Source organism: Larimichthys crocea, chromosome X, assembly GCF_000972845.2.
Source record: "Larimichthys crocea isolate SSNF chromosome X, L_crocea_2.0, whole genome shotgun sequence".
Taxonomy (NCBI): Eukaryota; Metazoa; Chordata; class Actinopteri; family Sciaenidae; genus Larimichthys; species Larimichthys crocea.
The window spans coordinates 17,308,679-17,326,178 of record NC_040020.1 but is presented as its reverse complement, the minus strand read 5'-3'; the positions used below and the strand labels follow the sequence as shown (position 1 = coordinate 17,326,178).

The window sequence follows — 17,500 nt, the reverse complement described above, 5'->3', positions numbered from 1 at the left end:
ACCCACTGAATGCACTAACGTACTTGTAGAACCACTCTGCTACACAGAGCAGATAGAAAGACCTATAAAAACGATGAAAAGCATAAAAATGTTTAAAAAAGGATAGCTATTGACTGTTGGATGCACAGTTCTCATGTGTCTGTGAAGGTTGTTTGTGGGCCCAGCTTGATGCGACAGCTTGGCTTTGCAAAATTCTGCATTCTGCCTTTGTTTTGTTTTTTTCAAAAAACTTTAAATGGGTCTAAATGCTGCTTCTCTTTTTCTACTATCACACAATGGCTCATGTACTGGAGCCGGCTCCCACAATCACGACCGACACATCACACACACCCTCTGCACAACACCTTCATCAGCAGAGGAGTGTGTTCAGTGGCAGACTGCTGTCTCAATTAGGGGTGGGCGATATATCGAATATACTCGATATATCGCGGCTTGTTCTACGTGAGATGTATGAAATGACTATATCGCGACCATCGAGTACTTGTCACGTAAATGTTTTAAGTCGTCAGCATTTAATTCTCGGAGTTTTGTCTGTGTCACTCACTCCTGGTGCTGCTCACAGCACGCAGCACACTGCCCCGCCCACCCAGAAAAATCCCCTGCGCGCATGCGTACTTTTTGTATCAGGTGAGGAGAGAAGTGAAGAGCCCAAGCGAGTTAATTGAAGATGGAGACGGACGACTTGGTTCCGAAGAAAAACAACTGCGGTCACGCCAGCCGTCTCTCGTTTTCGCGTGGTCACGTCAGCTGCTCCAATATTTTCAAGTGCGCCCTTATTGCCGACTTTATGTCAAATACTTTGAGAAAACTGGGAAAGTCAGCGCTAGCTTACTGCAGCGTGTGGACACTTCCGGTTTTCAAAATAAGACGTGGGTGTTAAATTTATTAAAGGTTTATTTATAAAATATGAAGAATGGTTAAAATTTGATTTAAAAAAGTGTGTTTCATAAGCCAAGTATGATCCTGCACTGCTTCAGTGCTCATATGTACATTATGAAATATATTAAAAATTCATAAAAAATATGACAAGTGTTAAAATGCTATAAAAAGAGGTGTGTCTCATACAGCAAGTGTAAATCTACTGTTCTACATTGATTCTGAGCAATTACAATGCTATCAAGGTAATAATGACATTATTATTTATTAGAAATAATACAAAACAACAACAACAACAAAAATATCGAGATATATATCGTGTATCGCGATATAGCTTAAAAATATCGAGATATTGGTTACAGGCCATATCGTGCAGCCCTAGTCTCAATCCTGCTCCACAAACAGACTTAAGAACTCTTTCGTCCCCCTGGCCATCAGACTGTACAACAGCTCTCAGTGATGGCAGGAGGCACAATAGACAATGGACAAATCTCATTGCACTACTTCCTGGACACTCTGTCATTGCTATGTCTGATTACCTCTGCTACATGCTGTGACTGCAACTTTCATTCATTTATTCATTCATTCATTCATTCATTCATTCATCTGTTTACAGCCTAATTTAACTGTACACACTCCCTTGTCCCTATCTGTTGTTCTAACTCATTTAACTCACTATTTGTATAAAACACTTTTACTTCTACAGTTACTTTATATCGTTAATATTGTTTATAGTTGTATAAAACATTTCTATTTCTACAGTTACTTTCAATTTTTTATATAGTTTTTGTATAGACGATCAGCACGGGTTAACTGAACACAGTCATATATTCATTTTCTATGCAAATGCTTAAATCATCTGCACATTTTTTAACTTTAACTCATGCACATTTGTAATTCCTCTGTACATATTTAAATCCTATGCAAATGTTTAATTTCTCTGCAAATGTTTAATTTTGCTACAAATGTTTAATTTAATTTCTTTAATTTCTCTTTAAATTACATATATCTCAGGTCAATTTCAAAGGGAAGGACGCACAAGACAAGTTATTTGAAGTGGACATGAGAAAATGTCTTAAACTTTGTATTAAAATAGTACATATAATTATAATTATGGTGTCTGGTTGTAGGCCTATGTATTTATCTAGTAGTCTATCTGAATATTAGAAAAAAAAACATTTCAGGCAAACTTAACTTTATTTCACTTTTTTTATTTTTTATTTAATTTGGACTTTTTAAAATTACACTAACAACGCATTTACTTACGTATTTTATTTTATCATTTACATATTTATTCTGTGTTATTTTCTTATCACTATCGTATTTACACATTTTTGTATTGAACATTTTTTAGTAGCTCTTTAGTTGTTCTCCCACTTCCAACCTAATGAAATGTGGACAGTATGTTTATTGTACACAGTTATTACCCAGTTAAACTGTGTTGTTACCTAGTGAAGGTTTTCCACTCACTCACCGCCGGCAGTCTGCTCGTTGACCCGGGCTCCGTGTCTGACCAGTTCTTGGACGATGGCGCTCCTCCCCAACATGGCGGCAGTTAACAGGACGTTTCTCCCTGCCTCGTCCTTCAGTCCGAACACGTCCTCCTCCTGCGACTCCTCCTGCGATTCCTCCTGCGATTCCTCCTGAGACTCCCCGCGTTCAAAAAACTCCTTCAAAGACTCCAGGTCTCCAGACAGCACACATTTAAAGACTTCTCTCTGTGTGCATGTCATGTTGTACACGCTTAACGAGTCACCTGTGACTGGATCTACTGTTACCATGGATACAGCGTCACCTGCTGTGAGCCGCAGGTTAGTCAAACACGAAGGCTGTAAGTTTATCCTGAACACAGACACGCCCGCGCACACACACACGCGCACACAAAACAGTATCACATTTCATATTTCCCACGCAGACCGGTTGTTTGTGAACGCAGCAAAGAGTCTTCCACAAGGTGGTTCCATGGTGTAATGGTTAGCACTCTGGACTCTGAATCCAGCAATCCGAGTTCAAATCTCGGTGGGACCTGATTTTAAGTTTAAGGTTGAATAATCTGTACCTGAACTTCTGAAAAGGACTCATGTTATCTGTTAATTAAATTACAGCAATTGCTCCCCATTCCACCTGCAGAAGCAATCATGAAATGACACAATCACAGGATAGATCAAATCAAATCAATTTTATTTGTATAGCCAAAAGTCACAGAGGGCCTCAGAGGGCTTTACAATCTGTACAGGGAGTGACACCCTCTGTCCTTAGACCCTCGGTTCCAGTGAGGAAAAACCCTTTTAACAGGGTGTCACGGTTAACAGGTTTTCTGTTCTTTAGCAGGAGGTACTCCTTTTTATACAGACTTTTAAAAATGTTGTTCTAAATATATGGCGTCAAATAAACACTGTATATTTAATGCAACAAATGGAATATCCTTGAAAAGAGACATTATTATGATCAGGCTGAATATGAGGTAATGAGCAAATACTCAAATATCAAGTGTCACCATAAATTTTCAAAACAGCTCATCCACAGTGTTGTAGTGGCTATTGAGGACACTAATATTCACTTTTTTAAATTTTAGCAAGATAATGGGATATTTTAAATCCAGTTTGGGGGCAAAACTGAGATTTTTTTTTTGCTTCCCGCTGTGCTGCAGATAAGAACATAGTGTCAGCGTCTACCTTAGGTACAGCTTCATGGCATTCTGGGCTGAGTCCCAGTAAGCAATGTGCTACTTAACTATTGGTTTATACTTGCTACCTCAGTAAGTTGTTAGGCTAATGCTTGCTGCTTGTAAATTCTTAGATGCCTTACCTTCAAATTCAGGTCTTAGCAAGAATTGAACTCCGATCAATGGATTCAAAGTCGAGATCACTGACCATTACACCATGGGACCACATTGTGCACACTGCTGACAATTGGTGCAACTCCTCTTTTCAAGCTTTCTTCCTGTCTGATCATTGTGATTCTGAACAGGTTTATTGACGTTTTGGATTCTCAGTGACTATTTTTCTCCACACGAAAAATCCATCTGAAAACATGAAGTACATCATCGGTGTCGGCGGAGTGACCAATGGAGGGAAAACCGCCCTCACTGACAGAATGATCAAGAAAGCTTCCCAACTGTTGTGTGGTACATCAGGATAACTTGGGCACACCTATCACTGCCTTCACAGACACTCGGTGTGGGTGGGACTTTGAATCATCACCCCAAAGGTTTTGAGGATGATCCTGAAACTGATGTTAGCTAACTAATCTCCATAACTATCTCAAATACTTTCAGGATCATCTTTCAAGATGTCTCTGTAAAGGGCTTCCATGGTGTAATGGTCAGAACGCTGTACCTTGAATCCAGTGATGTGAGTTCAAATCTCGGTGGGACCTGATTTCAACTGGTTGGTACTTCAACAAATGGCAAATGATCAAATTACATTTCATATGATGAAAAAGTACTTAATCTCTGGACTAAAGATGTTTATTATCTGATATGTGACCCAAGCAGTGTAAAAATTAAATGTTGTATCTGTGACATTACCCACAATTTTCTATACAGCAGTTTTGACAGTTCAGTTTAAGTCAAGTAAGTTTAAAACAAACAAGTGTTTTTTGTGGTAAATGTAACTCAACCTCAAAGTTCCCATGAAACAGAGAGCTTGCTCATATTAATATGTTTCTGTAGAACAGCCAACAGGGAAGGACTTTGCATTGATGATGATCGGGATTTGCAGCATTGTGTTCCACCTATCTGTTATTGTGCTGGAGATGCTGCATCTATTTTAGGTCAGGCTGAGTCAGTTCAGTGGTTTGTTAGACTAAAGCCTGTTGTCTGTAGAGATCTCTGACTTAAACCCTTAAACTCAGGTGCCACTCGGATCACTGGATTCAAAGTCCAGAGTGCTAACCATTACACCATGGGACCTCATTGTAAGCCACTATCGTTGCCTTCACAGGCAATCGGTGTGGGTGGGACTTTCCATCATCGCCACAAAGATTTTAAGGATGATTCTGAAACACTTTGAGTGTACAGCATGTATGAACACATTGCACTGACGGCATTCTAGCCCAGATTTATCATTTTTGAATTATTGTGATTTGGACTCCAGTTTTGATGACTTGCAGTGTGTGACAGAAAATAAATGACTTGAGGCTTGTGACCAGGGACGGACTGGCAATCTGGCATACGACGTGCTATTTGGGTCGATAAATCCTTATTTTTTTTTATTTTTTTATTTTTTTATTGGTCTGACCGGCCCATAACGAGTAGATCACGCAGCCCAAACACACTGTTGAACAACCACTCCGTTCGCTTTGGTCCCGCCTACAGGCACAAAAAAAAAAGGCTGTGCAAGACTTTGTTTCCTTACCACCGGCCCTTACACGCTGACTGACAGGGCACCGGCCCAATCACATCATGAAACACCTCCCCTTTGGCTTGATGCGCCGGTGTGCAGTTTATTGATGGGTGAAACGCTATCAGATAAAGATGGAGAGAAAACGTAAAGGTGGTGCAGAAAAACGCGATAAGAAGAAACTTGCTGCTAAGTGTGTTAAAATCACTGACATGTTTGCCACAGCAGGGCCTCCATCAGCTCCCGGCACTGATGACAGTGGTGCCGGTGGCAGTGGCACTCAACATGTTGTTGAACCTGCTGGACTACTGTCAGGACATGTATGAAATGCAACGAGTAGGATAAAGCCACCCAACCCCTTGATGAATATGATAAAATGTCAGTCAAATAATTCTGTCTATCGCCCTATGGCCAAGTTGGTTAGTTTAATGCAGGTGAAATGAGCATTAGCGTTATTTTGACTGTAAGACATTGTAGGCTACACTGGCTGGATGAGAAAATAAGCCGAGCTTAGTAGCCTACTTTTATGTCTTTATTCTAAATGAAATAGTCTTTAATGTGAGAAAACTTGTTCACCATTCACCAACAATAACAATAAGTCAGTGGGCAGCATTCTAATTTCTTATTAGACTATTATTGTTTGTGGGGTGAGTACTAGGCTGGCCTATTGGCTAAGTTGCTTTTTTGTCCTGCAAATATAGCAGCTCTTTATGTAGCCTAGGTGGTAGGGACAATGTAGGCTACATAACTGATAGAAAATCTCACTTTTAAAAATGATATCATTTTGTCTATGTTATGTGAATGCAGCTGCAGGTATCTGTACATTCCAGTAATTCTAGCCTAGGCATATTTAAAGCCACCACCACTCACCAAAAATGTGAGTGAAAAGTGAAGAGTTAGGACTCTCAATAGTAGTCCTCGGGTAAGCTCCTATTTAGGCCTGGAAAAAAAATGGGCTGTTTTATGTAGCTAGGTGGCTAAAGACAATGTAAGTTAGCCTACAAATAAAGAAAATAGCACTTTTTAAAATGACATAATTTTGTTCTTTGCTAGTGTTATGTCAATGCAGCTGTGTGTTTGTTTATATAAATATATTATAAACAGGCTGTATTTATGTCCTGTTGAGCTAGGTTGTTTTAAAGACTTGCACAGTTGCACTGAAAAAACTGAAAAGGTGTGTTATCAAATGTTGTGGGCCGGTCTGGTCCAAAATGCCAGGGCCGATTTTTTGTCCCAGTCTGCCCCTGCTTGCGACTTGACTTGTGACATAATGACTGATGATGATTTGTCTGAGTTCAGTTGATGTTTTCAGTTTAATTTTGAAGTATAAAGTATTACAAATATTCAACGTTGGATAATGACCCTGTCAGTCAGACTCCTGATGGTCTGTAGATCAGATCAGATTATCACTGAAGACTTGTTGGGGCTGATGTTAGCTAACGTTACCTGGTACAACGTGTTCCCTCACACCTCCATAGCTAGCTCAAATAGTTTCACGATCGTCTTTCAAGACCAAGTTATGGCGTTTCCCACTCACACAGTGCACTACTTAACTTTTGGTTTATACTTGCTACTTCAGCAAGTTGTTAAGCGAATGCTTGTTGTCTGTAAACACTGGATTTACCATGGGACTGTAGTGGGCAAACCTATCGCTGCCTTCACAGACACTCGATGTGGCTGGGACTTTCAATTATCACCCCAAAGGTTTTAAGGATGATCCTGAAACTGATGTTAGAAAACGAACCTCCATAGCTAGCAACCACAGCTTGTAGATATGGAAGGAGGACTGCCAGTGATTGGAGCCATATTTGACTAAAGTCTATTAATAAATCCTAAACCTAAACTAAATTATAATTCATTTGGTTCTTAGTCTTACTCACCCAACCTGGAAAACATTAAATCCAATTTTATTTGTTACAGTATAACAAGCTCCTGGTCCTTACTGCAGAGTTTGCATCAGTCTTGATCCTTAAAACAGATAAAGTAGTTGTTGTAGGTGATTTTAATATTCATGTGGATAACCATAATGATAGTCTTAGTACTGTGTTTATCTCTTTATTAAATTCAATTGGCTTTTGTCAATGTAAATAAACCAACTCATTGTCTCCAGGGCCCCGTTGCACAAAACTAGGATAAGGGATTAAGCCAGGATATCTTGGTTATCCTGGCTCAACTTATCTGGGATCTGGTTGCACAAAAGCAGGATAGGGGGCAGTAGGATATGTTATGGTATAAGATAACTTGGAGATTTATTCTGTGGAGCTAGCCTGCTCCAGACCAGGCTCAGTTCCAGGATCTATTTAATCTCATCCCTTATCTCAGTCAGCAGTCACCACAAATGGAAACCAATAGTTATTCCACTACACATTGTTATCACATAACTAGACCCACTGTCATTATTTAAATATTTGTGATCATTCATTTCAATCATTTTGGATAAATGAGGATTTTAGGTGATGTTGCAATCATTAGATCATTTACAGATCATTTACATTTTTGTCGGGGGTGTTGTTCGCCCAGGGCGCAAATGTAGCCAGAACCGGCACTGACTGTGGCGGTGTTGCCTTTCTTTTTAATTATGTCTTTTACCTCCTCGTATGCCTCCATGAGGATTTCTGCCTCAGATGGGGAAAAGTAAGCCGCTCTACTTGCCATTGTGAATCTGTGATCGGTGGCGGGGTCTATTTGAGGGAGCCGCGAGCGCGCACTTATCCAGGATAGGTTTCACCTGACTTGATGAATCCGTGTCTGCTGATCCTGGCTTGGTCTTTGTGCAACCAATTAAGCCTGGAGGCTCTTGTTTTGGATTCATTGAGCTCAGCTCAGCTACAAAACTAGGATTAAGACATCCAGGATAAGTGACTGAGCCGAGCTCAATGAATCCAAAACAAGAGCATCAAGGCTTAATCAGTTGAATTTTTAATTGAAATGGATTGCAGATATGAGTGACATTGTGTGTAACTCCATCAAACTGTATAACTCTTTGATAAATAGATGAGCTAATAGTAATAATTTATTTATATAGTGCCTTTTAAGGGGCCTAAGGTAGGTTGCCCACTGACTTCATTGAATTTCCTTTTGAGATAAATAAAGTTTCTCTTTTCTTATGTTTGCTCTACGTGTGTGTGTGTGTGTGTGTGTGTGTGTGTGATGTAGATTAAATATGACAGGGCCAAAACGGACATGGCAGCAAGTCAAAATCAAATACAAGAACATTCTGCAGAATGGTAAGGGCCCTGACTAATACTTAACAATGCACAAGTATATATTGTACCCAGAAGGTGCCTGCTCACACATTGTCTGTACTATTTTAGCAGTGAAAAAGAGAACCCACAGACAAGACACGGGTGGTGGGTCACCAATAGCTGACCTTACCCCAGACGAGGACATAGCCTTGGAGCTAAATAAAGGCAGGCTCGTGTTGGAGGGGATCCCTGGGGGGACAGAGACAAGCATATGTTCCTCCCAAGATGCCACCTGCTTCATACAAGGTATATTCTTCCATCTCTACATGGGACACCACCACATTCATACATTGATTCATTCATCCATTTAGACTGTCTGACTTTGGTTTGCCTATTGACTTGCAGTTTCTGGCAGCACTGTCTCACTGTTAGAGCCACCAGCCCCAGACAATGCTGATCCATTGAGTGCTCCATCAAAGACATACTTTAGGCCTGGCATGTCTTGTCTACTAGCTTAAATATGAATCCCATTAAATGTGATGAATAAAAAAATAAAAAATGTTCCATGCACTGGAATCCGAAATAAAAAAGAGGACAATTAGAAAACTGGACCTTGAAATAAAAAAACTTGAGCAGGAGGTGAGTTATGCCTTCAGTGCACACTGTATGCTGACTGTAACACAAATGTATTAATCATTATTCTCCTTTCCTCCCCCAGCTCCAAGAAGATGACACATCTTAAATAAAAAAATAAAAAACAATGGCTGTGACAATGGCTTGCCCATTCTTGCGAGATGTGGTGGATGAGGAAGCACTTGTGCTCAGGAGAGGTGCCCATGAGGCGGATTTTATGAATAGGAAATCCTATCACAGCATTAATGTTCAGGTGAAGATAACTTTTTGATATTGTTAACTGATGACACTGTACATTGCTTGTGATGTGCATTGATTGGTTTAGTAGTCCTCATCTTATGATTTCAGATTGTCTGCAATGCTGACTGTCTGATCAGGAATGTTGTGGCAAAATGGCCTTGCTCAGTCCATGACTCCAGAGTCTTTCGGACCTCTGAAATCTATCAGCGGCTATCACGAGGTGAGCCACACAACCCCTGTTAATAACCACTTTTTACATCATGGCTGTGTCAAGAATGTCACTCTGTTTATGAGGTTGTAATGATGAGATTTTGTTTTGACAAGTGAATTCTCTGGTGTGTTGCTGGGAGACAGGGGGTATGCCTGCCAGCCATATCTCCTGACACCATTCACAGACCCCCAGGAAGCACAGCAGGCCAACAACCATGCCCATGCCAGGACCAGAGCCAGAGTTGAAATGACCTTTGGCCTCCTGAAGGCACGCTTTCAGTGTCTTCGCAAGACATGTGGCTTGTGCTGTCCTCCACAATGTGGCCTGCCTGAGGAAGGAGAGGGCCCCCAGAGTGCCACCAGCCATCCTGCAATCTTCCCTGATGACGACAGTGGTCGGCTAGTGAGGGACCAATATGTGTTTAATTAATTGTTAATTGCTAGCTAACATGCTAATGCTAACATGTTAATGTTAATTGCTAGCGCATGAGCGCTAACATGCTAATGCTAACATGCTAATGCTGCTCCTGTGTCTAAATAAACATGTTTAAAGTGACTGTTTGAGGTGTGCTTTTTGAATACAGACCCCCGGCAACAGCCCACTCGTCAGTCTCAAAATTTCTGCGGGAATTTTCTACTATTCTGTAAACTACTCAACAGTGTCAATGATGTATAGGGGAGAGTCACGGGCCAGAGTCACGCACACTCAAAATTTCTTTAGAAATTTTCTAGTTATATATTGTGATTCTACTTTATTTATTTTTGGCGCATGCGCGAAAGCTGCACGCTACCTGTTGAGCCTTTGAGGTTTGACTTTTTTCTCTTTTGTTTTCTTCACTGTAACTCTGTGGAGTCCTGCCCTTTCTAAGGTTGTTTTTAGAGAGTTTTTGTGCTTTTGTCATGTTTTTTCTTCGTGTTATTTTTTAAATGCCACTTCCACCTGGACACACTGCCTTTGTTTACTCTGGGGAACAGCTGATTGCGCTAATGCCGGCCGGCATAGTAGCAAGACCAGCCGATATACCAGCTGAACTCTGGACCTGTCACATCACAACCAAAGAACAGCTCTGTAACCCGGATGTTGAACTGTTGACCTGCTAGCGGTTAGACTCCGTCCATACTATCTGCTGAGAGAGATCCCGCATGTCAGCATCGTTGTCCTGTCCATCCCTCCCTCTGCAAACCAACATCTGCCTGCAGCACCATACACCATCATCTTCACCCCTTCTGTAATACACACACACACACACACTGTTTTTGTTTGTTTGTATACTGGAGTATTGTAACAAAAATAATTTCCCCCTGGGATTATTAAAGTATTTCTTATTCTCATTCTGATTTCTATCTTGTAGAGTCACTGTGTGACTTCAGTTTTGAAAGGAGCTCATGGTTTACGTGTTTTGATTTATCCTTATTCAATAAAGGAACATAATGTTACACTTTGTGTATTTATATTTATATGGGATGTGTATTTTATACGACAGACTATTAGGGCCACACTAATCTTTTGGCACTTTATTTTTAAAGTGCCAAAAGATTAAGTATCTCCTTGTTTGTGAAACCTATACTGAACTTAATCCCTTATCCTAGTTTCGTGCAACGGGCCCCAAGGCTGAAAAGTATGGAGACAATTGAGGGACAAAAATCTGATCAAAAAATAACAACAAAACAACTAGTGGAATTGAAAAAGAAAAAATTAAAACAGAAAGTAAAGTTTTGTTATCTAATGTCCACATAAAGTTTTTGTCTTTAATGTTATTGTCTGTGTGTGTGTGTGTTAACATACCCTTTGCTCTCCTCTCTGTTGCTGTATTGCGTAACTTTGTTACATGGTGTGAGCTAAACCATCTACAGCTTAATGTGCAGAGATGTATAGTAACGAAGTGGAACTACTTAAGTACTGTACTTAAGTACTAAAATGCAGTATCTGTACTTTTTTGGAGTATTATTTTTTTCCCCAACTTCTACTTTTACTGCACTACATATTTTTGATGAATTTAATACTTTTACTCCGATACATTTTTCATGTGCTGAATCGTTACTCGTTACTATTGTAGCGTCCAGCCGGACACGTGATGAATGACAAGGCGATATTGAACAAACCTGCATTTATTGCTGAACGGTTTGGTTCCAGGACTCGGTGACTGTCGGCCGTAACCACGCCAAAAAAACAACAACATAACAGTCCCGGTCTCACACATCAACCTCGCTCGTGCGCCGTACCTCATACACCTGACACCCAGGTGCGCTCTCTCACCTGCTCCCCCGCCCCCTCGCTCTCGCATTCATTCAGACGCATTCACAGACCATGGGAAATCAGAGAACTCTACCATGAACATTGTAACACTGTAACATTAGAAGTTGTGCCTTAATAAATATTTGAAATAATATAAACAACAGTACTTGTACTTGTACTTTTACTTGTACTTTTACTTTCAGTACTTGAGTAGCAATTTTTTACATACTTCTACTTGCAATACTTAAGTACAAAACATTTTGAATACTTTAGTACTTTTACTTAAGTATGGTGTTTAAAGAACACTTCAACTTCTACTCAAGTCAGTTTTTTGATATAGCACTTGTACTTCTACTCCACTCCTTTACTCCAGTACTTTATACATCTCTGTTAATGTGACAAAGACCAAGGAGCTGGTAGTGGACCTGAGGGGAAAAAAAACAGAGGTAACCCCTATCTCCATTTGGGGGGCCTTGGTGGACATTGTGGAGGAGTACAAGTACTTAGGAGTGTACTTGAACAACAAACTGGGCTGGAATAAGAACACTGAAGCTGTCTACAAAAAGGGTCAGAGCCGCCTCTATTTCCTGAGGAGGCTCAGATCTTTTAACATCTGTGGGATGATGCTGAAGATGTTCTACGAGTCGGTGGTGGCCAGTGCTATCTTCTTTGCTGTTGCATGCTGGGGCAGCGGTTTGAAGGTAGCTGAAGCCAACAGGTTAAACAGACATAAGAAGTCTTTCATACCTGTGAGCATCAGCCTGTACAACTCCTCACTAAATTCCCACTAAACTCTTTATAAGACTTTGATTTACATATTGCACAGTTCACTGCCACTTGGTTTTTAATATACTGTCACTGGTTCTATTTAACTGTTATTTATCTCAAAACTAAATTATTAATATCTTCAGGTTATTTACATAACCCCGGTTCTCTGAGTAATATGAGTGAGATGTCTCACTATGGGATGCACGCCCCCGCTGCAGACTTCAGAAGCATTAATCTCATTACGCCAATCCTGATTGGCTGGTGAAACGTGTCCGTCCGCTCCTGGTAGTACCACCTACCTTAAATAGCCCATTCGGACGGCACCACGTCATTCAAGATAAGCACCTCTTCTCACTCGCCCAAGCAAGAAGGGTTGTCTGGTGAAACATCTCACTCATATTACTCAGAGAACCAGGGTTATGTAAATAACCTAAAGTTCTCTTTCATAATATTTTGCTCGATGTCTCACTATGGGATGTGGTTGCTCCTGTATTGCCAGACAAGCTTATCTAGCGTCCACCAACCCACAGGGAAAAGTACTCTGTTCCTATCAGGACAGCAAAACCGCCCGTGCCACGCACGGAGCGGAAACGTCCAGCATATAGAAACGGACAAAAGTGAGTGGCGAGGACCAACTCACCGCAACACAGATGTCCTGAACAGAAACTCCCCTGAATAAGGCCCAGGATGCGGCCAAGCCCCGAGTCGAGTGCGCCCTGCAGACCCACAGGTGGCTGCAAACCCTGACTGGTATAAGCCAAAGCAATCACCTCCACCACCCAGTGGGATAGGCGCTGCTTTGAGACAGGCTTCCCTTTATGAGGATTAGCCCAGGAGACGAACAGCTGATCTCTCCTCCTAAACCCCTCGTCCTATCCATATAAGTGGGCACCGCACGGACTGGACATATCGCATGCGACAACTTCTCACCCAGCAGCAAAAGCCACAAGGTCAATAGGAGAACATGAGCCCACCACCTTAGGCAGAAAAGCCAGGTTGGGCTTCAAAATCATCCTTACATCCCCCAGGAAGACCTGGGCGCATGAGGGATGCACCGAAAGCGCACGGATGTCACTAACCCGTTTAGCCGAAGCCAGAGCCAACAACAACACTGTCTTGAGAGACACGTGTTTCAAGTCCGCTCCCTCCAGTGGCTCAAAAGGAGGGCCCTTATGCCCCTCCAGAACCACAGCCAGATCCCACGGTGGTACCAGTGGTCTGGACACGGGGAGAAGCCTGTGCGCTCCCTTCATAAAACGGCAAACCAGCGGGTGCTGGCTCGCTGTTTGCTCGCCAAACCCCACGTGACATGCGGCGATAGCCGCTAAGTACACTTTAATCGTGGAGAAGGCTTTTCGTTTGTCAATCAGGTCCTGCAAGAATGACAATATTACTCCTACTGGACACTGAAAGAGAATGTGGCCGTTTCTGTGACACCACCCCTCAAACACTCTCCACTTACAGTCATACAGAAACCTAGTGGAGGAGGCTCGAGCACTTTGTATAGTGGAAATCACACGCTGTGAAAGGCCCACAGCTAACAAATTTAGCCACTCAGGGGCCAAGCCCACAGAGCCAGGCGCTCTGGGTGCGGGTGGAAGACCGCCCCCCCTCCCTGCGATAGCAGGCCCCTGCGCAGCGGGAGCTGCCAGGGCTGAGCGCACAGCAACTGATATATCTCCGCCAGCCAATACATCACAGGCCAATGCGGAGCTATCAAAATCAGTGTGTGGCCGTGCTCCCTTACTCTGGACAGAGTGGGGGGTATCAAGACCAGGGGAGGCAGGGCCGGTCCTAGCTATGGGCAATGTGGGCGGCCGCAAAAAACCCCGGTAATATTCGATACTGCTCATTAAGTTAGCGGAGCGGGCGCCCCGGAAGCGGGGTGTTGACAAGGCAGAGGGGGGCGCACGCATCCAGGGGCGCACGGGCTGCCGTCAGGGCGCTCGAGAAAATGTTCGCCTCGGGGGGGGGGTTCGCCCAGGTCCACCATGGCCCGACCGAAACGGGCCCATATCTGTTCCACAATCTCTGGGTGCAGAGACCACTCCCCGTATACCGGCGCGCCCCTGGACAACAGGTCTGCGCCCGTGTTCAGGACTCCCGGGATGTGCGTCGCTCTCAGGGAGAGGAGACGACCGCAGCTCCACAGGATTAGTCTGCGTGCCAGCAGGTACAACTGACAGGAGCGTAAACCCTCTGCCGGTTGATGTACGCCACTGTCGTCGTATTGTCCGTCCTCACCAGGACATGATGACCCATGAGAGACGGAAGAAAATGTTTCAGGGAGAGGAACACCGCTGAAAGTTTCAGAAAATTTATGTGAGACCGCTGAATTGAACAGATTTCCCCGGATGAAAAAGCGCGAGACATGCCCTGAAAGCTTTCACTCGGTCCGCCGAGAGGCGCGCTGTGAAAGTCACCGAATCCAGGGATAATCCCAGAAAGATTACGCCCTGTGCCGGAGACAGCATGCTCTTTTCCGCGTTTATCACGAAACCCAGATCGACTAGGTGTCGTATGAGAATATGCATGTGCGCCCTGGCCTCCTGCTCCGATTGTGCCAACAGCAGCCAATCGTCCAGATATGTGGCCAAGCGGATGCCCTGCCGTCTCAGCGGGGCTATTGCCGCTTCCGTGCACCGCACAAACACCCTCGGGCTTAAAGACAGACCGAAAGGGAGCACGCGGTACTCGTAACAGATCCCCTGGAAAGCAAATCTCAGATACTTTCTGTGGGGAGGATAGATCGGGATGTGGAAATACACGTCTTTCAGAACGACAGAAGTGAACCAATCGCTCTGTCGCACAAGGCGCAGCAGGGATGCGTGCGTTACCATCCTGAACTTGTATTTCCTGAGATATTTGTTCAGAGCACGTAGATCCAGAAAATACCTGGAGTAAAAACCGCTCTGACACTGTGCGGGAGGTACGACACAGATTGCTCCTTTGTTTAACAGTGAGAGGATTTCCTCCTGTAAAACACGAGCTGACTCTCCCTGAGCCTGGGCACATTTTATTTGTGTGAACATGCGTGCTTGTGGACATGAGAGAGGGGGAACTGCTGAACCCTCCGCCGTGCCGGTTCACTCTGGCACGGTCCGTGGCAGCCGGGAGATGGGGGCATGGTGGGCCTCCAGGTGCACGCTCGAAAGCCAAACGGGTGGAGCTGGGGAACGGGGAATGTCCAGCTGCATCACCGGCGAAGAGAGGGGTGGTCAGGCCGCTCTCTTCTTCTTCCTGGCCTGGTTGTAGACAGCTTGCGTGGGCAGTGCGGGCGGAGCTGCAACCGGGACCGAGGATTTCTTGGGCCAGCCAGCCCGACCGGGCAGGGGAGCCGGGGCTGGCTGAGGTTTCGGCTGTTTAGGCATTTTAAACTGCGAAACCTGGGCGGCCGTCTGCGCAAAGCTCTTGTGCGGCGAAGGTGGAGAGGGAGCCGGGGGCTTTCGAGGGAGGCAAAGCCGGAGAGCTTCGTCCTCCTTCTTTTTGGCTTCACATCGCCGTTGAGTCCAACGCGGAGCCAAAAATCCCCTCCGGGACAATGGGCATGTCCAGGACGTCCTCCTTCTCTCTGTCTGACAGGTTGGCGAGGTTGAGCCACCGCGCTCGTTCCTGCAGAACCATAGTCCCCAGCGCTTTTCCCGTGGCCTGGACCGCGCAGTGCTGGACACGGAGACACAGGTCGGTGATGACCGGTATCTCCTCCCACGCAGCTGGGTCCTGAGTTTGCACAAAATCCTCATATAACTCAGCCTGATAAGCCGTGAGCAGGGAGAGGACATTGAGCGCTCTGGCCGAAAGCGCCACCGTCTTGTTGGCCTTTTCAGTCAGGGCCGACTGAAAACGGTCAAACTTGGACGGCAGACTGGGGCTCCTGGAGGACACCGCTGACGGCCGCGGGTGAAGGTGGGCCGCAACGAGTGGCTCCATCGGAGGCATGCGGAGCAGACCCAGGCTCTCCATCGCCTCACAGTCGAGGGATGAGGCCCCGGGGATCGGGCTCCTGCTGCTGTAAGGGTGGTCTCTCCATGAGTAAACAATGACATAAAATCTTTCAATTCCCGGTCTATTGTATATATTGTTTTTATAATAAACTTTTGTTTGGTCAGTGCACATTTTCTCTTAAGTTCATCAATGATTAATCATTAATCAAAATCAGTTAAATGTAAACGTTAGTGCTCTTTATTCAGAAACCCTCATGTCACATCTACATTTCAGGATCTGGTTATTATAGACACAGATTAAATGTTAAATATAAATATTTCAATATTTATCATCACAGTAACAGTGTTACACACATTAGTAGCTGTAAACACTCAGCATTAGAAAAATACATACGTTGTTTTTTGGTGCCTGTTTGTTTCCCAGATATATTAGTGTGTGTGTGAATGGGTGTATAAGAGACATTAACTTAAAGAACTTTGTAGAAAGACGCTTTATGAAGTTCAGTCCATTTCCTTGTATTAGTTTACGGGCAGATCTGCCACATCCAACATGGCGGATGCGTTAACGTAATGCAGCAACGGACCAACCCGCTCTATGAGGCATCTGAAAATAATTTTCATCTGAAAATGAAAATGACCCTCTCAAAATGTCCTTTCCACCTCCCCACCCCCCAAAAAACGTCATCACTTCCGGGCCTGACAGTGGAGGTGCGGAGGTGTGGTTCCTATAGTTTCCAAAAGTAGATTGGGAGCCAGAGCTTTCAGCTATCAGGCTCCTCTTCTGTGGAACAAACTACCATTCTGGGTTCGGGAGGGAGACACGGTCAACACTTTTAAGAGTAGACTTAAGACTTTCCTTTTTGATAAAGCTTATAGTTAGGGCTGGCTCAGGTCATCCCTTAGTTATGCTGCTATAGGATTAGACTGCTGGGGGACTCCCCCTCCCCCCAGGGTTATGCCTAGCCAGGCACGGTATTGGTTGAAGATGCAGTCACATCTCCCTTACCGAAAACCCTCTCCTTCTCTCTCTCTCTCTCTCTCTCTCTCTCTCTCTCTCTCTCTCTC

The 17,500-nt window shown here is 43.9% G+C and overlaps 2 protein-coding genes, 1 long non-coding RNA gene and 1 other non-coding gene across 7 annotated transcripts in view; 2 read left to right on the top strand and 2 right to left on the bottom strand.

Moving 5' to 3' along the window:
- Positions 1 to 2,813, bottom strand: part of ankrd45 (ankyrin repeat domain 45) — a 13,710-nt gene extending 10,897 nt beyond the window's left edge. For all 3 annotated transcript variants that reach the window (XM_019266768.2, XM_019266770.2, XM_027282965.1), the window contains exon 1: positions 2,351 to 2,813. In XM_019266768.2, coding sequence (XP_019122313.1) covers positions 2,351 to 2,657 — 307 coding nt within the window. In that variant the 5' untranslated portion in view covers positions 2,658 to 2,813. The remainder of the gene's footprint in view (positions 1 to 2,350) is intronic.
- Positions 2,578 to 9,999, top strand: LOC113746610 (uncharacterized). 2 transcript variants are annotated; one of them, XR_003462996.1, is made up of 7 exons: positions 2,578 to 2,687; positions 8,376 to 8,446; positions 8,534 to 8,710; positions 8,810 to 9,043; positions 9,123 to 9,290; positions 9,386 to 9,497; positions 9,632 to 9,999. It is a non-coding gene; the product is annotated as an uncharacterized LOC113746610 (long non-coding RNA). The 2 variants fall into 2 exon arrangements; XR_003462997.1 differs by having other exon boundaries at positions 9,628 to 9,999.
- On the top strand, positions 2,833 to 2,904 carry trnaq-cug (transfer RNA glutamine (anticodon CUG)). Its single transcript has one exon. It is a non-coding gene; the product is annotated as a tRNA-Gln (tRNA).
- A 4,038-nt stretch (positions 10,000 to 14,037) lies between the features above and the next one.
- Positions 14,038 to 15,550, bottom strand: LOC109140288 (uncharacterized). Its single transcript, XM_027282584.1, is given in 4 exon segments — positions 14,038 to 14,285; positions 14,385 to 14,690; positions 14,693 to 14,822; positions 14,855 to 15,550. Coding segments are annotated over 4 exon segments (1,353 nt in total). The 5' UTR covers positions 15,524 to 15,550.
- Between the last annotated feature and the right edge of the window lie 1,950 nt (positions 15,551 to 17,500).